The following is a 20,171-nucleotide window of genomic DNA, read 5'->3' on the forward strand; positions in this document are numbered from 1 at the left end:
CCGGTGAATCCTCCTTCCGGACTTATCTTTTGTCATTATCAAATCTTACCGTTTTAATTTTTGGCAAGTTATAGAGTATAGCCAGAAACAGAAACATGTGTTTAGATTTAGTAGTGTAAATATATACTGATATAATTAAATATTATAAATATTAATTTCATTAACCTAATTTTATAAATAAAATAAAAATATAAAATATTTCATGAATTCGAGAATTTTATGATGTTTCCTTTCTTCATATATATATATATATATATTTTGTTTTCTAAGCTTTGATGGTGCATATAGAATAGAAGAAAATGAAGGAGGGGATGTTACATTTTGCGTGTACCGTTGATTTTATTTTTAGATGTTGTCTTTCTAAATTTTATTGTCTAATTTTCATTAGACACAATCTTATTAAATCATTAGACACTAATCTTATGTGTGTGTGTGTGTACATACATAAATATATATATATATATATATATATATATGACTAGACATTATATTGCTATCACATTGAGCCACACCAATATGTAGTAATTAATATTTTTTGAAGTGTTATGATATTTTTATTTGTTTACATATATGAGAGAATATAAACCCGAATTTATGATTATTAGTGCATATATTCTATATAATATATTCAATTTTAAGATATTTAATAATATTTTTTTATTATATATTATAATTAATACTATTTTAATTTATATTATATATTTATTTTTTTACATAGAAGAATATATAATTTATCTATGTGGTCTGTATGATATATTTAATTATGAGATACTTAATGATGATTAAAAAAATTCTTTTAAATAACAACGTGTTAACTTATTTAATATATTGATTTATTTTTATAGAAGAAAGTGTATTTGTATATGATAATTTTCAAGGTAAACTTAATATTATAGTATTTATCATATATTTCAATAATTATACAAAATATAAGATTACGTGCATTTTAATAAACAGAAAACTAGTTTAATATGTTTAACGAAGTACGTAAGGTTTACCAAATTCTTAACGGCGCTGTGTTTCCTCGGGTCGGGTCCGGAACCCGGACATTCTTATCCAATAGCATACGTACACGTAAGCGAATTTTGGAGGGTCCACAATAAGCCGGAATGCGGACCCTCACAGAAAACTCGCTGCCTTAGTTTTTTTATTTTTTATTTTTTGAATGATTTGAATTATCTGTTTCTTTCCCTTCACAGCGCGCTCTCTCTGTCTGTCTACAAACAGAAAAGAAGGCCTCTCTTTATTTTGTTTTTTCTCCAACAATATGATATATAAATGGTCATTATAATATGCTAAAATAATCAGGGTGCACACTTTCTGGTTTTTAGGTAGAAGAAACTAGTCCCTCCCCCTCCTCCTCCTCCTCACCGGAATCTGACATCTCCGGCGACCTCCCTCCCTGCCCGGATTTTTCCTCCGGTGCTGGGGAGATTCACGCATTTTCCTTCTTCTTCCTGCTTCTCTCCCACTTCAATCCACAGGTCTGCTCTTCTTTCTCTTTCTTTCTTTCTACGCATATTTAGATATATATATATATATATATATATGTAAATCTCTGTGTTCATCTTTTCGTTCTTTCTTTGTAAATCTAGATGTCACGCTCATTTAGTATTTTAATGTGCGCGAACCTTTGAAATGATGCTCCTGCGGTTGAGAATCTTTTTGGTTGTGGAAAAACCGAGGGACATTAGGAGAAACTAATGTATCGAGGCAGGAACGTGTTATTTCGTTCTTGATTCTAATTTCAGATGATACATGTAAATTCGTCCTTCATTTTATTCTTCATTCTCGTCGCTTGTAATCGGTCACAGAAGGATCATTCTCTACGATTCTTCTCCGCATGGAATGCGAGTTTGTTGTTTTGTTCCACAACCAGATCTTGAATGCGATTATCTTTTTTTTTTTTTTTTCGTAGTTTGATGTTTCTAGCCTCTGTTCTATGATGTTAATTACAATTTTGGTTGGCGATGATGGACAATAAGTGCATTACATCTCACGCAAAGCTTGCATTTATTATATACGTTCTCGAACAATATGCCATTTACCTACTCTACATGCATGCATGCATACATATTTTACCATTATTTTCTCCGACAAGAATGTTTGGTTTTTGATTTGCTGTACAGCTGTTTATTCATATACCAAAAACACCAGGTTTTTCTAAGTTATGGCTTCTGAAGTTATTCTAATGCTTTCATGTTCACCGTATCTCAAAATTTTAATTTAAAGATAAAGGCATTTGCATTATATTTTTCTATTAATTTTTGTTTGGATGGTTCTTACTGTAATGTACCATATAGGTCTTAAATTAGAATCAGGTCACATGAATCCCATCTTCCTTCTCCGCTAGTTTGTCATGAGAATCTCAAAGACATTATCTGCTCACTGAAATCTGAATTAACGTTTCTGTCTTTTCACGTTTCTGTCTTTTCGTCTTATTCTATATAGATGGAGATTATTTACAAGACTCTTCTAATTCATTTATTACATCTCAAGAAAGAGCCTTAATGTAGCATATCTAATCTCTGGACTTTCTATTCAGGGATGGAGAATATGAAAACTCCATTCATGGGGATAATCAAGGATGTCAAAGGGAGAAGCGCGTGCTACAAGCAAGACTGGGTAATTGCACTTTGCTCAGGCATTAGGTATAGTCTTGGTTGCTTTCAACAGCTTACAACGCTACTAATTCTGGGTCATAAAAGCTTCAGCTTTTCTGATTTAGTGCCCTTTAACGTCTTTCAGGATATTAGCTCCAACTATGTACATTTTCTTTGCCTCTGCTCTTCCTGTAGTAGCCTTCGGGGAGCAACTAAACAGAGAGACAGGTACATGGTTATTTTATTTATTTCCTGTAATTGACAGAAGCTTTGGAAGCCAGCAACAATGAGGCTTAGAAATTGTTTCATTAGTAAATATGGATATTTAACATGTATTTTATTCTGAGTTGTGTTTGAATGAGCATGAAAATTCTGTTTGTTCATTCTAGACGGAAGCCTCAGCGCAGTGGAAACTTTAGCTTCTACTGCACTTTGCGGAGTCATCCACTCAATTTTTGGTGGACAACCTCTGCTGATATTAGGAGTTGCAGAACCCACAATCATAATGTACACTTATCTATACAATTTCAGCAAAGGAAGGCCAGAACTGGGAACAGGGCTCTATATAGCTTGGGCTGGATGGTATGGGAACAAATCTCCACTTAAAAATAAATACAAATTAATCATTCGATATATTTAGCTCCCCAATTAGCATAGCTCTTGGATATTTATCCTCAGAATTTCGATTTGCAGGGTTTGTGTGTGGACGGCAATTTTTCTCTTCCTTCTTGCTATTTTTAATGCATGCACCATAATCACTAGGTTTACTAGGATTGCAGGAGAACTTTTTGGAATGTTGATAACTGTCCTTTTCATGCAAGAGGCTATTAAGGTACTGCTTGATCAGCATGAATAACCAACACATACTTTAATAGTTATTGGAATGATGTGGTAAATTCTGATGATTGTTGCAATTATAGGGAGTGATCAGTGAATTTACTGTTCCTAAAGCGGAAAATCCTAACCTGGAAGAGTATCAATTTCATTGGTTATATACAAATGGGTTGCTTGCAATTATTTTCGCATTTGGTCTTGTATTCACTGCCATGAAGAGCAGAAGGGCGAGATCATGGAGATATGGCAGCAGTATGTGAAGTCTCTTTATGTTGATCCTCTAATAAATAAATCATAAAAAGCTTTTCAGGCAATTAAATTTTTTACAGATGTGAGTAACATAATCTTCCTTCTATTAAATATTTACAGGGTGGTTTCGAGGTTTTGTTGCAGATTATGGGGTACCCCTTATGGTCTTGTTATGGACAGCATTGTCCTATGCTGTACCCAGCAAAGTCCCTGAAGGGGTTCCGAGGAGATTATTTTGCCCACTTCCCTGGGAATCTGCATCATTATACCATTGGAAAGTAATCAAGGTATCAAGAAAGCAATAATTTCATTATTTGTTTAGGTCCAACATCAACCCCCCCATAAAATCTCCTTTCTTAAGCCACATCTATTGTGCATTACTTTTTTCTCCTTAGAATTATCGGATCCTATAATATAACTGCTCCCAGATCACAAAAGCATATTATCTCTTTGTGTGAAACAAGAGTGATGAAGATTTCTTCATTAACTGCATATTTCAATCTAAACTTGAAACAGCAATGACATTTCTTACATGTAAAATGGCAGGATATGAGTATGGTTCCAATATACTACATCTTTGCTGCCTCTATTCCAGCTGTAATGATAGCAGGTCTATACTTTTTTGACCATAGTGTGGCTTCAAAGATGGCACAACAAAAAGAGTTCAATCTAAAAAATCCACCTGCATACCATTATGATATCTTGTTACTGGGAGTTATGGTATATACTATTCTTTTGTACTGGTTTCTCTTCTTTGTAACTTGTGATCCATGGTTATATGGTTTATGCTCAGTTGCTGTTTCTTTATATCCAGACGCTGATTTGTGGGTTGCTTGGGCTTCCTCCTTCTAATGGGGTCCTTCCTCAATCCCCAATGCACACCAAGAGTCTTGCAGTTCTCAAGAGACAGGTCAGGTGCCATGGTCAGGGAATTTTTCTTACATCTTCCCTGCTAGTCTTGAACACCATTGATTTGGATTCTTATAGTTTATGCTTGATTTTGCAGCTGATCAGAAAGAAAATGGTGGCAAGTGCCAAGGAGGGTATGAAGCAGAAAGCAAGCAACTCAGAAATCTATGGAAGAATGCAAGCTGTTTTCATAGAGATGGACACATCTCCAGTGGTAAGTATCATATGCCTGTCCTTTTTTTCCTTGTGCTAGACATGCAGAAATGTCTGCTAGCAAATGTAGTGAATATGGATTTTTCTGCAGCCCACTTCAGTAGCCAAAGAGTTGGAAGACCTTAAGGAGGCTGTGATGAAAGCTGATGATGGTGGGAACGAGAAGGGAAAATTTGATCCTGAGAAGCACATTGATGCTTACCTGCCTGTCAGAGTTAACGAACAAAGAATGAGTAACCTCTTACAGTCAATCCTTGTTGGATTATTAGTGCTTGCTATACCGGTAATCAAAATGATACCAACCTCAGTTCTTTGGGGATATTTTGCCTACATGGCCATTGATAGTCTCCCAGGGAATCAGTTCTGGGAAAGGATATTGCTGCTCTTCATAACTTCTAGCCGACGACACAAGTGAGTTGTTCACCTTAGAAGTTGCAGAGAGATAATTTAGTTTATTATTACAGCTTGAAAGATGCATTTGATAGTTTTACATTATTCAGAATGAACACATCAACTTGCACGTTAAGAGACCTCTCCACAAGTTCTATGACTATACTTGGAAAAGAAAATTGATTTAGATAGATACAACTTAAAATTTTGGTATTGTAGGATACTATGATTTTTTATGCAGTTTCGTGATGTTTTGCTAAGAACATAATTTATAGAAGACTGAAAGTTGAAGTATTTTTCTAATCTCTTCACTGTTGATCTATTGCCTTGTTATGCAGAGTCTTGGAAGGTGTACATGCTTCATTTGTGGAGTTAGTACCATACAAGTCAATTGCTGCATTTACGCTGTTCCAGTTTGTATATTTTCTGCTTTGCTATGGAGTAACATGGATACCAATAGCTGGAGTGATGTTCCCTCTACTATTCTTCCTTCTTGTCAGCATTAGGCAATACATCCTCCCCAAGCTGTTTGACCCTAATCATCTTCAAGAACTAGATGCCTCTGAGTATGAAGAAATTGCTGGTGCACCTAAAAGAAATCTAAGTCTATCACTTAAGGTACCATTTTTTTGTTTCTTTTTCTTTAATCTTTCTTGGAGTTTTATTATCTTAAATACGATTATTAAAATTTATTATTATTATTATTTTTTTAAATATTTCTTAGAGTTTTGTTATCTAAAATATGATTATTGAGATTTATTAGTAATTTTTTACTATTAAATTAATATTAAAAAATAGATTGTTTTTTTAACGTTTATAAGTTCTGACAAGAATATCCTGTAAAAAGTTTTATGATACTTTGATCTTCAAGAGATGTAAATATTGAAAGGATTCACTTATTCATCACATGAACATATTACTTATAACATTACAAGACGTAGAGTCCTAATCTAACTAACCTTAGGTCTAGAATCCTAATGATATAAAAATAATGCTATGTTAGAGATACACAAATTAAAATACAATTTAAATATAAAACATATTTATCTCTTTATCTCTTTATCTCTTTACCCCTTGCAAGCTGTGCATGGTAATACACAAAGATTGAACCTCAGGTGATTGGACCTTATAGGAGAAAGTTCTTTGGTAAATATCTCAGTTAACTGATCTTAACTGGCAATATATCATGCTATTAATTGTTTTGTACTTTTTTCCGAATAAAATGAATATCCAGCTCAATATACTTAGAATGAGAAACTGTAAGTTGTTTCTTGGAACATCAAACATTAAATTCGTACCAAGAGAAATATAGTATCTTAGAGCTGATCGTTAGATGTCAGGATATCCTGCTTAGTTTATATTCGAGTATCCTACTAAATATCTTTTTTTTTTTAAATAAAAAAATAAGTTGTATATTAATAGATACCAACAAAAAACGGAAGTACCATTCATGTACGAAAGATTTACAATATAATTAGTGACTTAACAACGTTCTCAAAATTCTTATTCCAAATAATGTCATGATCTAATAGGATAGACTCGAAAAAATTCAGTCATCCTACTAAATGCTTAGGGGATTTAAAGTAAAGTTAAAAGCCATAAGATAGAGTATCTCGTATGTAACGTGATATACGTTTGACAGCTTGAAAATGGTCCTCACAAGGTTCATGCATGTGCCGGCAAGCTTGCTGACAGCAAATAGAATCTCAGGATGAGTCAGAGTACGATATTACAAAGGTTCCAACAATACTGCGATATGAAGTAACATCTGATTGCAAAAACTCGGCCTTTTACCAATTTGACCATGAGAGTGGACAGGAGTAGCTAATGGCTGACAGTCCTTCATACCATGTAGATGTAATAAGTCTATAACATACTTGCTTTGCTCAAGAAAATGTGCCTCCGTATTATATGAAACTGGAATACCCAAAAAATAGTGCAGTGTGCCCTAATCAGTTATTAAAAACCCAATTTTAAGTTGAAAAGAAGAGACTGTAATAAGTTACTTGAGAAGTTGTTAGTACAATATCATCAATACACAATAAGACTTCTAGCCATGTGATACCCATGCTTACAGATAAACAGATTTGTCTGCACGACTTGAGATGAAGTCTTGAGTAGAAAGAAAGGATGTAAAACATTGATTCCAAGCTCAAAGGGCTTGTTTAAGACCAGAACTAGCCTCCTTAGTTTACAGACAAGTAAAGGATAGTCAGAGTTCTCAAATCTTTGAAACTGCTTCATATAAACTTCTTCTTTGAGAATACCATGGAGAAAAGCATTTTTCACATTAAGGATAGATTGGCCGGCAATGAGAAACGACAATCAACAAGATAATATAAATTGTAGAAGACTTGATAAGTGGACTATAAGTTTCATTAAAGTCGATGTCAAGTTGTTGTTAGAAACCTTGAGCAACTAATCGAGCTTTACAATGTTCCAGAGAACCATCAGCTTTCTGTTTGACCTTATACAGATAACGACATCCAAAATAGTAGCACCAGGTGGATGAGGAAAAAGCTGCCGTGTATTAATACCAAGAAGAGCATCAAATTTGGTTTCCATAGCTTGTCTCCATTGAGGAAAATGTAACAGACTGAGAATATGACTTTAGGTTCTTCATGTAAAGCAGAGGAGACAACAGTAGCAACAAGAAAACTATCTTTAATTTTGTGCTTGAGATGACCTGTGTGACTTTGAGCCAATATTGGATGACAGTGGAGAATGGAGAGATCGGAAGTAGTAGGTCCAGAAGTATTAGATGACATAATAACATTGGTGGCTGCTAAAATCTGAGTTGCAGGCTTCATCTTCTTGCGTAAAAAAGTAATAGGAGGTTTCGGATTAGAAACCATACCTTGTGGTGTTGGTTTTGGAGTTGATGACTGGAGATGATGAATGACCTCAATAATAGAGGAAACCTTGGAATTGGGAGGTGATTCAAAGAGAGAAGTTGATGATTAGGGTGAGAGAGCAACCGAATCCTTATCCTAGCAAAAATCCTGCTAACAGAAATTATGTCGAGAAATAATTGCCTTTTGTCTCAACATGAAAGCAATGATAACTTTTGTGATTCTCTAATTATCCAATGAAAACTTACATTTAGTGGAACGAGGACTCAATGTGTCATTATTTTGGAAAGATACTTGCATAACATGTACAACGAAGTACCCGCAAATGATCATATGTAGGCTGCTTGTTAGAAAAAAATTCAACCGGAATTAAATTCAGAATAGAAGAGAAAGATAGCCAGTTAATAAGATATACATTAGTCTTGAGAGCTTATAGACAAAAAATGGAAGGCGCAGAGACTTGAAAAAGTAAAGCTCAAACCATAATGATAATGTTCTATGCATACATTCAGCTATACCATTCCGTTGTGGTGTGTAAGGACAGGACATCTGATGTACATGTCATATCTCGAGAAAAGGTATCAGCTTTACAATTGATACATTCACCACCACCATCGCACTAGAATTGCTTAATTTTGCATCCGACCTAAGTGAATATATAATAATAGAAGCTGACGAAAATATTGGACTTGGAATTTTCTTTGCAGTGCGGAATACCCATAGGAAGCGACAATATTCGTTCAGAAATAAAACATAATATTAATAATTAGAAAATGAAAGAGTAGGTAGAGGTTTAAACATCTGAACGTATTATTAAAAATAACTCAGTGACATGAAAGAAAGACTCGGAAAAGGGAAGCCTAGTGTTTTTGCCTTTCAAACAAAACTCAAAATTAAAAGAATCAAATTTAAAAACTAATGGAGGTTTTACAAGATCATTTTTAAGTCTAAATAAAATAGAAGAATTGTAATGTCCTAAACGACAATGCCATGACTCAAGACTTAATAAAGCAGCAACTTAGGATGGATAAACTGAAAAAAGAGAAACCAAAGCTGATGATGGAAAAGAATATAGATCACCATGGTAACTGCTTTTGAGAATAGATCTCTAAGTCTCGATGTCCTCAACACAAAAAACAAAAGGATCAGATTTTATTAAACAAAAGTTATCTGTAATAAAACGTTTAACTAAAGTGAGATTAGTAGTAAGAAACAGCACAACAAAAACATTATTCAGGTGAAATACTTTTATGTTTTGGATGGATTTATAAGGCCTAAATAGGAGATTGAAGTTCAATTAAATGTTGTAATATTAGATTCATAAATAGTAAACATGAAATCTTAATTAATATTAAAATTTTAAATAATATATAATTTTTCATTAATATTTGATTTCTAAATAATATAGAATTTCTAACATTTTAATAAACTATTCTTAATTATCTTTAAATTCTTAATTAAATTAAGATTTCTAAATAAAAATTATAATTTTTATATAAAAGAGCATAATTGCTATTAATAAGGTAACTTAAAATATTATTTTAAATTACGATATTAGAATTCTCTTTGACGAGATCTAAGGTAACAACTCCCTTTAATAAATTGTAATATATTTTTATAAAATAGGTTGCTTCTACAATAAGAACAAGGGTGTTAACCCTTTGTTAAAAACAACTTTATTGTTAATCATTTGGTGACTCCTTTTCTGGAGGTTCGATAGAAGAATTCCTCTACCAACACAAGTTAATTAACTCCATTTGTTAGAACAGCTTCTATTGAGTCTCTGCACCTATCCCCTTTTTCTCTCGCTTTCTGAACTCTTCTTTTGTTTGTTCTCGTAAAATAGGATTTGGCTCAGGATTGTCCATTTTTAATTCCAGGGTTTCTCTGAATTTGAAAGTTATCACTTAGTAGGTTTTCATGCCCAAGTTCAATCCAATTAAGTTTGTAACGTCTATCAATTTCGTCATATTCCCTTTTTTTTATTCTTAATTAGAAAACATAACAATTTAGTATCAGAGCTAAACACATTGGTCGAGGAAGGATTGCGTGAGGAACTGAAAAATTTAGTAGCTGAATCAAAGAGCCATGTTGACAATTATATTTAATTATTTTAAATAATTAAAATTTTATTAAAATAATAATTTTATATAATTAAAATTATAGTAAAATAGTTATTTATTAATTAATAAGTTAAGAGTTTTATAATTCTCTATGTATAATAATTTAAAAAGTGAGAAATAAAATTATTTTTAGAATTTTAATTTAAAAAATTTTCTTCAAACTTTAAAATAGTACAGTAGATTAGGTTGGTATCCTTCTATTTTAGGGTTCTACCTTCAATTTTATTTTTTTCGAACCCTAAAAATAGCAAAAAGAACCAGATGAGAGGGAGAGAGTCAAATCTAGGAATAAAGGTCAGATCAGATGCAGAGAGAGATCATAGATGCGCGACCATCTCGGGTTCCTTCTTCTTAAGTCACGCGCAGAGCTGCGCGACCGCCTCGGATTCCTTCGTCTTCAACTGCGCGACCACCTCGGGTTTCTTCTTCCTTCGCGCGAAGAGTCAAGCAAGCCATCTTCTTCTTCCGCCACGCGTAGAGCTGCGCGAAGAGTTGCACAACCCGGTTCCTCTTCCGCCGCACAGAGCCGCGCGACCACCTGGATCTACCTCACTCCGATCGTACAGAGCCGCTGGCCGCGACTTACCGGCCTTCTGCAGACGCTCGATCTGCAGCGCATGATCTTCCCCTTCCGCCGCACGATGAGCCGTGCCTGGGGAGTTTTTCTAGCCAGCTGCATTGAGCCGATCTGAGGCGATGAGCTGAGCTGAGTTTCAGCCCAGACCGAGCCACTTGCACCAAACCGAGCCAAGTCTAGTCCGAGACGACTTGAGCTACTATCCGAGCCGAGCCGCTTCCAAACTAAGCTGAGTTTGAGCCGAGTTCAAACCATTTTTTAACTGAATCTAAGCCGTTTTGAACCGATTCTGAGCTATTCTTGAGCCGAACCCGAGTCGAGCTGCCTAACAGATCTAGTTGCAGTTTGTAGTACTTTTTTGTCATCCTCTAGTACTGATTAGAAGGATGAATTTCCGTAACTTGATTTGCACGTTGGGCATCTATGATATTTCTAAGAATTATATTTTATTATTTTATCATTTAATTAGTTAAAATAATATAATTAAAATTTATTAGAATAATAATTTTATAAAATTAAAATTTTAGTAAAATAATTATTTTTTAATTAATAAATTAAAAATTTTATAAATATTTTAAATATAATAATATAAATGATGAAATAAAATTATTATTTTTTTCTCAAAATCTCCGGTTCAAAATGAATGCTAAGTTATCATAATTGTCTTAGCAGATGGAGACTCTTTCTCAGATAGTCACCTAGTTGTGCGACAGAGATTTAGAGGGCAAAATATAAGTCGACAATAGTCACACAATCCAATCTAGTCGAGTTGACAACCGACTGGAATCGAGCACTACAAACACAAAGTTGGAAAATAGAAGATTTATTCCATGCTACACCAAACTGGATTTCCCCACCTACAATTGCATAGAAATTTTTTTGATTTGACTCCATTGATACGATCAATTCTTTACTAATCAGTTGATCGTCGCCTCCGATAATGTTAATTTAGTAATTTTTTACATTTTAGAAAAAACTCAACTTTGGTACTATAAACTATAGCAGGAAGAGCGGGATATGACATAAGAGACATTCGTGGAGTATTGCACTCTACAGTTTGGACTGTACCTGCAAAGTAACTCATTGGGCGAATTGGTTAACCTTAAGTGCAAACGGACTCGGTTGAGGAGTATCAACTATAGTTTTCGAGGTTGTTGGCCCGATCTTCTATGGTATGCCGTGATCAACAAGTCAATTTGTTCATAGTAGAACTTATCGATTCTCTCCATTTAGAGGTTGAGATACAATCTCTCACCACTCTTATGCATGCAATGAGTACGATCAGAACTTTTAAAAGGAAACAACAGTTGTGGGATATGACCGAACACAATTATAGTGACCATTCTTAATCCCTGACCAAACCTAACAATTCAGTTCATAAAATATCGGCTCTACAGGGCAACAATGTCATTACAAAATCTGATTATACTTCCTCTCTATTTATAAAAAAATTAATAAAGACAAATGATATAAAGGAGACTAAAAAAATTGTATTATAACTATGATGAACCATTTGTTTCTGATCAATAATATAAATGGTCATTCTGCCTCAAGATTGAATGTGACACTAGTTCTGAACAATAAGAAAAGACCAATAAGTCGGCTATATCCACATTTCAAGTTTAAAGACAAGCTTAAAGATTAGGGAAGAGTAATTTTATAGATGGATTTATAAGGCCTAAATAAAATGTTGAAATTTAATTAGATCTGGATTTCTAATTAATATTAAATTTTTAAATAGTAAATGATTTTCTATTAATATTAAATTTCTAAATAGTATAGAATTTTTAATATTTTAATTGAATATTTTTAATTAGATTTAAATTTTTAATTAAATTAAGATGTATAAATAAAAATTATAATATTTATATAAAAAAGTATGCTTATTATTAATAAAGATAAGTTAGAATATTATTTTAAATTACAATATTAGGTTCTTTCTAATAAAATTTAAGTTATCAAATGCATTTGATGAACTGTAATTTATTTTCCTAAAATAAGTCGTTCTCGCAATAACAACAAGAGTATTAACCCAACCCATTGTTAAAAGATGACTTTATTGTTAATCATCCAGTGACTCGATTCTTAACTAGGAAACATAATATTTTACTAGAATAATTAAAAAAAAAAAAAGAACCATATAAGAGGTATTTTGGATAGACCCACCTCCGAGCTTGACTTTAAGGTATTTGTGGGAGAGGAAAAGTTGAGAATACTTGGTGTAGCTGCATATGAGAGGTTGCCCCAGTATCAGGCAACCAGAAAGTTTCATGGGCTTCCTGGAGTTGAAGAGCAACGAATAATCTTTTTTGCATTGAATTAGTTTGGGTCGAGGGTTGCATTGATATTTGCCTCTTCAGTGAAAGACATTCTCGGAGTGTGATTATATCACAGACAAAATTAGTGCTGAAAACTAATAGAAAGGCAATTAGGATGTTGTGTTTGAGGAGTTGGACCAAGAATTCCATTTGAAAAGTGATGATAAGAATTAGAAGAGCGATGAATAGATCCATTGCGACCTCTACCACATATCAACCACGTTCCCTGTAATTAGAAGTAAACTATCCACGACCGGTTGAGAAGATCGATTCACGGGAGGACCTGATTGCTAAAAAATGTTTGTGACAACAAAAATAGAGGAATTGACTGACAAGGAAGGCCATTTTTTATGTCGTGCAAGTCAAATCTCTTGAGGTACAATGCAGTTCAAAGGTGGACAAAGGAGGGTAACAGTTTTTGGGAACTTAATTTGATGACAACATTCTCATAATAAAGGGAAAGACATTCCAAAATTTGAAGAACCAAATCTCCTAAAGAGAGCTCATAGCCAATAGATACCAGGGAATCGAACAGAGTCTTCATCTTTTGGACGTATGCATTGATTAATAGATCAGATTTAGAAGTATTATAAAATTCTAATTTTAGTTGAATAAGTGGAGCGTGAGCTTGATCTTGGAATAGTATTTCCATAGCAAGCCAAGATCTTAAGCAGTGAGAGAGATGTTGGGTTTGAGAAAACTTCGAAGGATGTCAGAAGAGAGTTGCTTGAATCCATGAAAGTACTTGAGCATCAACCTGCTTCCATAAAACAACATCTGAATTTGGCACCCGTTCTGTTATGAATGAGAGTTTCAACCAGACATAAACCGATCTTGTCAATGTGATTGAGAATGTCGTAGCCTTGAAAAACCAGGATGAAAAGAGATTTTCAAACTAAATAATTTTTGAAATCGAGTTGTTCACTAACATAATTCTTAATGTTGGAAACACCTAAAGAAGGATGAGAAGCACGAGAAATGTGAAGGAAAGAGGAGGGATAAGAGTCACCTACTTTGCAGGAGAATGGCCCTTCTTTTAAGTAGAGTGGCAGACAGAGTAGGCTACTTTGCAAGAGAGAAAATGACTTATTAAGAGAATATGAGGCTATCAGAGTTTCACAAAATAAAAGAGAGCCAAGGCAGCAGTTCTGTAATGGGAGAACAGAGACAGATAATAGAGGTTTTTCTCTATCGGTATTGTTATAGGATAGAAATTAATAGTCTGTAAAGGAATTGTGACCGAGGAGAGAGATAGCGACTGAGAATAGAAATTAACGATCTTGATTGAGAGAGATAATGATAAGCCAAGAAGTGCGACACGATAAGGAACCGCGATATGAAGGGAAAACACAGAAAATGGGAACGTGCGGCTGAAGGGAAAACAGCATAACGTTTTATGACAGAGTATGTAGCCGTCACCAATCGTTTATTTTCTTTCCTTTTATTTGCTAATTTCCAGCAAATGATCCCTCTGTAATCAGAGCAGTAAGTTTGATGTTTCTGTATTTAAACTCCCAAGCACCAGCAATAAAGCACTGAACATTTTTTCCAGAAGCAAACCTGAGGTTTATATTCTCACCCTAAGCAGAATCTTTATCAATCCATCTTTAGCTTCTGATTGGGACCCATCAATTGCTATCAGAGCTAGATCGAAACGGCCTCCAACAAAGAACCGCATTGAGAATCACGAAAAGGGTCTCAGCACCTTACAAGACAGCTTCAGCCTAATGGAACTCGGAATGGCCGACAAGTTCCGTTTGATTGAGGATTCGCTCAAGCGGTTCACAGACGCAGTCGCTTCCAGCCGAGAAGGCTCCAGCAGCAACCAGATCCCTCCGCCCAGCCAGTCGTGATTGAATTGCAAGGAGGGTACCGAATGAACAGATGGAGGCCGCCAGCCCTACTACTCCAACCTCGCCAAACTTGGCTTTCCCTCTTACGCCAGCGATGAACCAACAAAGTGGTTTAACCACGTGGAGTAGTTCTTCGAGCACCAAAGCACCGCCACGGATTAGAAGGTGGCGTGTGTCGTGCCACCTAGAAGGCGAAGCCAACCAATGGTGGCAATGGCTTCGCCGGGTCTGTAAGGAATAAGAAAAAGAGATTACTTGGGTTGTGTTTGAAGAGGAGTTTCGGGCCCAGTTTGGGTCGACTGAGAGTGAAGACTTTGATGAAGCCCTGTCTGGAGCAAAATAGATCGATCCATTACGCAAATACCAGAAAGAGTTTGAGCGATTGGGTAACCGAGTTCAGGACTGAGCGCAGAAGGCCCTGATGGGAACTTTTATCGATGGGCTTAAGCCCGAAATTGCAGACGAGATCAGGATGTTTCAACCTAAGTCATCGAATGACGATTAGTCTATCCTGCATGAGAGAAGATCAATTGAACCGGCAACGCCAGTCTAATCAGTTCGGGCGAGTTGCGACCACTCAACCATACCTAGCGCTAGCAGCTCCATCGTCACAAACTGTAACTTCTCCACCCACCGCCACCACGCGAATCTCTTGGGTTGAGATGCAGAGACGGCGAACACAAGGGTTGTGCTTCAACTGCGATGAGCGTCACCTCCGGCCACCAGTGTCGCAAACCCCAACTAGTACTACTAGAAGGCAACTAAGAAGGAGCTACATGGGAGAACACCAACGAACTGCATGGTGATTCAGCAACATGAACCTTGAGGACAAGGTTCTCAAAAAAAGGGGGGAGTAATGATAAGCCAAGAAGTGCGACACGATAAGGAACCACGATATGCGATCTGAAGTGGAGCAAAGAAAATGGGAACGTGCAGCCGAAGGCAAAACAGCAGAAGGTGGAAGATCACAGAGTATCTAGCCGTTACCAATCGTTGTTTATTTTATTTCCCTTTATTTGTTAATTTTCAGCAACTGCTCCCTCTGTAATCAAAAGCAGTAAATTTGATGTTTCCGTATTTAAACTCCCAAGCACCAGCAATAAAGCATCGAGTACTTTTTCCAGTAGCAAACCTGAAGTTTATATTCTCACCCTAAGCAGAATATCTATCAATCCATCTTTAGCTTCTGATTGGGACCTATCAGATAAATTTCGCCTGAGGAGAGAGAGAGGAAAACTGCAACTCTGGTTTGCCTGGCAGAGGAAAAAACTTGCGCCCGAAGAGAGAGATAGAACGAAGGGGCAGACTCACTGTTGTTGGGCTGTTGAGATTAGGCTGTTGAGAGCTACAAAGAAGAAAAATTGCGCCTGAAGAGAGAGAGATAGAAGAGGGTTTCACGCGGAAGGTACAGACGCACTCTTGTTGGCCTGAAGAGAGAAAGTTTGAGAGATGGGGCTGCTGAGAGCTCAGTAGGTTCACTGTTGAGAGACGCAGAAGGTACAGATGCAGAGTGGAATTTTTTTTTTATCATAAACCAGTAGGGTCAACGAAAAAATTCAAAAGAAATTGCGTGGAGTATGCTCTGACACAACGAACAGATGTACATATTGAAGGAGTTCACTTACTCATCACATTAACATGTTATTTATATGTTACAAGATGCAGAGTCCTAATCTAACCTTAGGTTCTAAATTTCGAATGATATGGAAAAAATGCTATTATAAAAATACACACAAATTACAATACAATTTACTTATAATACATATTTGCCATTTTATCTTTTTATATCCGACATAAGATATATAATTAATAAGATATTTATTAAACTTAATCATGTATTTATTGGCATGTAACGCTTAAATTATGTGTATTTTATTTTAAAAGAGTGATTTTCAATTTTTGATGCATATATTACCAAAGTTTTCGTTTAAATTGCACGTCTAACTTAAAAAAAAAAAGTTTTTATGATATTTTTTAATCATTTACTGAATACTTGGATAGATGGAAATTGACTTTACAACTATTATTCACATTTCTTTTTGTCGTTACAAATATGCCAAAACATGACTCCATAAATAATATGCATGTTCGATCCATTTGTTTAATGTTGTAATTCCATTTCCTTCCTTAAACTTCTTTGATTCATCCTCATCATCATTTGTTACAGGATGGAAATACAAGTGGTTCTGGGTCTGAAGTTTGTGAAGATGAATTTTATGATGCAGAGATATTGGATGAGATGACAACCAGCAGAGGGGAGTTGAAGCTTAGAACTGTAAGCTTCAGAGAAGATATGTTCTCTCCAGTAAGAGTTGTATTTTATTATGTAGACTCTGAACTTTATAGACAGTTTTCATTTATTGTTCATACTTAATCATGTATGATAACTGCATTGTTTTCAGATTTATCCTGAAGGTGCTGGGAATACTTGGAGAGCTTAGGTTATAATGAACTAGTCTATAATGAGGATGGTTATTGTGAACACCCCCATCTAATCGAAGCCAAAATTATGACCTGATGAAGAAGAATATCTATTATATATTCGGCCAAATACAGTTATTAGTTGAGAAATGATGAAAGGTTAAAGCAAAATACTTGTTCAGATTAATGAGAAAAAGTGTGGGACAGCATAGATTGAAATGTATCTTTTGTCCCTTTTTCTATATTAGGAAATCTTGTAGAAGAGTGAAACTTGATAGCCCTCGATCATCTTTTTTCTTTTTCTTTTTTTCTTTGAGTTAATTGTTTAAGGGGCAGGGTGAGGTGGGGGAAAGAGAATAGGGGAAGAAATCAGAGACAGCAAAAGGAGATTCAGAAGCACTCCTACTCTCTTCCAATTGAGAATATAAATACGAAGAGGATTAATGATCATTTGTTATACCTCTTATAGGTCAACATTTTCGTTTCTTTTCAAGTTAGATGTTGTACTTATATATTCTAGTTTTATAAGTAACTTTTTTGGTTGAATTCTTACTTGAACCACACATTTATTGAAGCCATAGATGGAAGCATTTCACTATTACCCTTGTATTTTCTTTTGGTACTTGTTGGATCTCAAGCCTATGCTTATTGCTTGAGCTAATAAGAGAACACAGGCGAAATATATAATAGTGATGATTGGATTAGGTTTTAGATAAATAGAGTAATCTTACTGGAATTTTTATATTATTTAACCAGTATAACTGTGCAAATGATCTCTTTTTTTTTTTGTTTTATCTTCAGTAGGTTTCTGTTTTGATTAAGATCTTGACTTAGATATAGATGCATTTCTCGATTAGCTACTGAAATTTACTGCTAAATCTACTTAATAATTTGTTTATAATTTCTTGTTATATTATTTATGTCAGATTGTAATAGTAAGATATGAATAAAGTGTTTAACTTTACATCTCACATCGAGAACTAAAAAATAATTACTCAAAGAAGTACAAGTAATAGCACATGAGTTAGAAGTAACACCATTATTTACATCAGAATTAGTCGCAAACTTTTTGAAATCTTTGTCCTGACCTGATTTTAGTTCTCTTACTATATATTGTTGGACTAATCACATTAATTGTTATATTAACTTTTATCTTCGTTCTCAAATTTGTATTGATAGTTATAATTATAATAACAGTTATATTTATAATTATATTTGTAGCGAAAGTGAGAAGAGCAGTAAAAGTGAAATCGTAGTAATTTAATAATAAAAGAAAATTCTAATGATTTTAATATATTACTTTATAAACTCAACACAAATTTCTGAAATTTTTTAAAGTCAATGTGAAATATCAGCAGCCTATTTCATGAGCTTCATTCATGGTTTGCCCTGGCATATGAAAGATTTGCTTAAGCTCCGACAAATATTACTTTTAAGTCTCAACATAAAGAGTAAAAAAATTATGTATTCAATTAGGAAGAATGGCAAAAACAGTTCCAAGATATCTGCAAGGTTCATAAATATCCTTCAAATACCTAAAATATGTAAGAACATGCTCATGTAACTCTGAAGTCTCATAAATGTATCCATAAACATGTTAAGCTTTATGGATACTGCAGAGTACCCAAACTTTCAATGAAGGCCCACAAATGTACAAAATGCTTATAAGCATCTCCGCATACCCAGAATGCTGGAAAATGTGTATACATATACCAATAACATGTCAGCATGCCAAACAATTTTGTCTACCTTTTAGTGCGAGGTTGGTGATGTAGTGTAGTTAACAGAGTATGGAATGATAAAATAATAGAAGAATTTTAGTTAGTTTGTGTCGATTATTTAAGTATGAAATGATTATATTGTTTATGACTATAATGTATTTTACATATTATAACGTACATTAATATAATAACAAACTAAATATTAAAACAAAAATTAAGAATTTTTAACTATAATATCATAAAGCTATATTCAAAACCACATTTGAAATAAATTTTTAATTCAATAAAAAATTTGGTTGTGAAGATGCACTCAGAGGTAGGAATAAAAATGGTGTCAAGAAATTCGATTACTGGTCCCATGTAATGCCTCAAAAATATTACAATGCGGCACATTTATGTAAAATTCTATTAAGGAATGGCAAAACTTGAGTTAAATTTAATAATTAACAATCCTCCAAATTGAAACTTCAATCTCAAAGTTGAAAGAATTTAAACTACTGGGATAAATAATTTCTCAGTCTAAATATAAATTCAAGAAATATTTTGGTTCTCTATATATATCTTATTCTTTAAAATCTATAAAGAAGGAAATGAAGTAACCTCGAAATTCGACCAGTAATAAAAAAATTTAAATTAAACAGATTTTATTAATTAAAATAAAAATAAATTTAGTATATAATAAAAAAAATAAAACAGTAAAATAATTCTAAAATTATTTTCAAATAATCATCCAAGAAAATTATATTTATCTTTAGCAAAAGATTAACTAAGAAAAGAAAATCTCACAGTTTACCATATTCATATGACAAAATTCAAAATTATATTTAACTTCTATATTGTAAGTGACACGTATCTTTCTATATTAGAGTCTAAAATTATATTTAATTCTCATCATGTAAGTAATACATATATCTTTGTATCAACAAGGCAAAGAAGAAATATAGTTTTACTTTATGTATTTATCTTTATTTTTATTGTCAAATTCAAATTTAGTTAGACCGAGTTTTAAAACAAGATTATAAATTACTTATTATTTTCGTTAAAACAGACAAATTATTTCTTATTTTAATTAAAATATATAATTTCATCAAATTTATCAATTTTTAAT

General features: G+C 33.9%; 1 protein-coding gene across 1 annotated transcript; it reads left to right on the forward strand.

Moving 5' to 3' along the window:
* The first annotated feature begins 1,209 nt into the window (after positions 1 to 1,209).
* Positions 1,210 to 18,038, forward strand: LOC110811375 (HCO3- transporter family). Its single transcript, XM_088207254.1, has 14 exons — positions 1,210 to 1,484; positions 2,546 to 2,651; positions 2,749 to 2,831; positions 2,993 to 3,185; positions 3,297 to 3,435; positions 3,524 to 3,689; positions 3,807 to 3,973; positions 4,233 to 4,406; positions 4,501 to 4,596; positions 4,693 to 4,809; positions 4,900 to 5,219; positions 5,537 to 5,816; positions 17,089 to 17,226; positions 17,324 to 18,038. The coding sequence occupies exons 2-14, from the start codon at positions 2,548 to 2,550 to the stop codon at positions 17,360 to 17,362; spliced, it is 2,016 nt and encodes a 671-aa protein (XP_088063380.1). The 5' UTR covers positions 1,210 to 1,484; positions 2,546 to 2,547; the 3' UTR covers positions 17,363 to 18,038.
* Positions 18,039 to 20,171: the final 2,133 nt, after the last annotated feature.

The sequence above is a fragment of the Carica papaya genome, chromosome 7 (genome assembly GCF_054855325.1).
Source record: "Carica papaya isolate Zhongbai chromosome 7, ASM5485532v1, whole genome shotgun sequence".
Classification (NCBI taxonomy): domain Eukaryota; kingdom Viridiplantae; phylum Streptophyta; class Magnoliopsida; order Brassicales; family Caricaceae; genus Carica; species Carica papaya.

Excerpts from the sequence above, each read along its gene's own strand:
- LOC110811375 (XM_088207254.1), top strand. The coding sequence starts at position 2,548 with ATGGAGAATATGAAAACTCCATTCATGGGGATAATCAAGGATGTCAAA. Across the intron at positions 3,690-3,806 it reads ATCATGGAGATATGGCAGCA|GGTGGTTTCGAGGTTTTGTT; the intron begins GTATGTGAAGTC and ends AAATATTTACAG. Across the intron at positions 3,974-4,232 it reads ACCATTGGAAAGTAATCAAG|GATATGAGTATGGTTCCAAT; the intron begins GTATCAAGAAAG and ends GTAAAATGGCAG.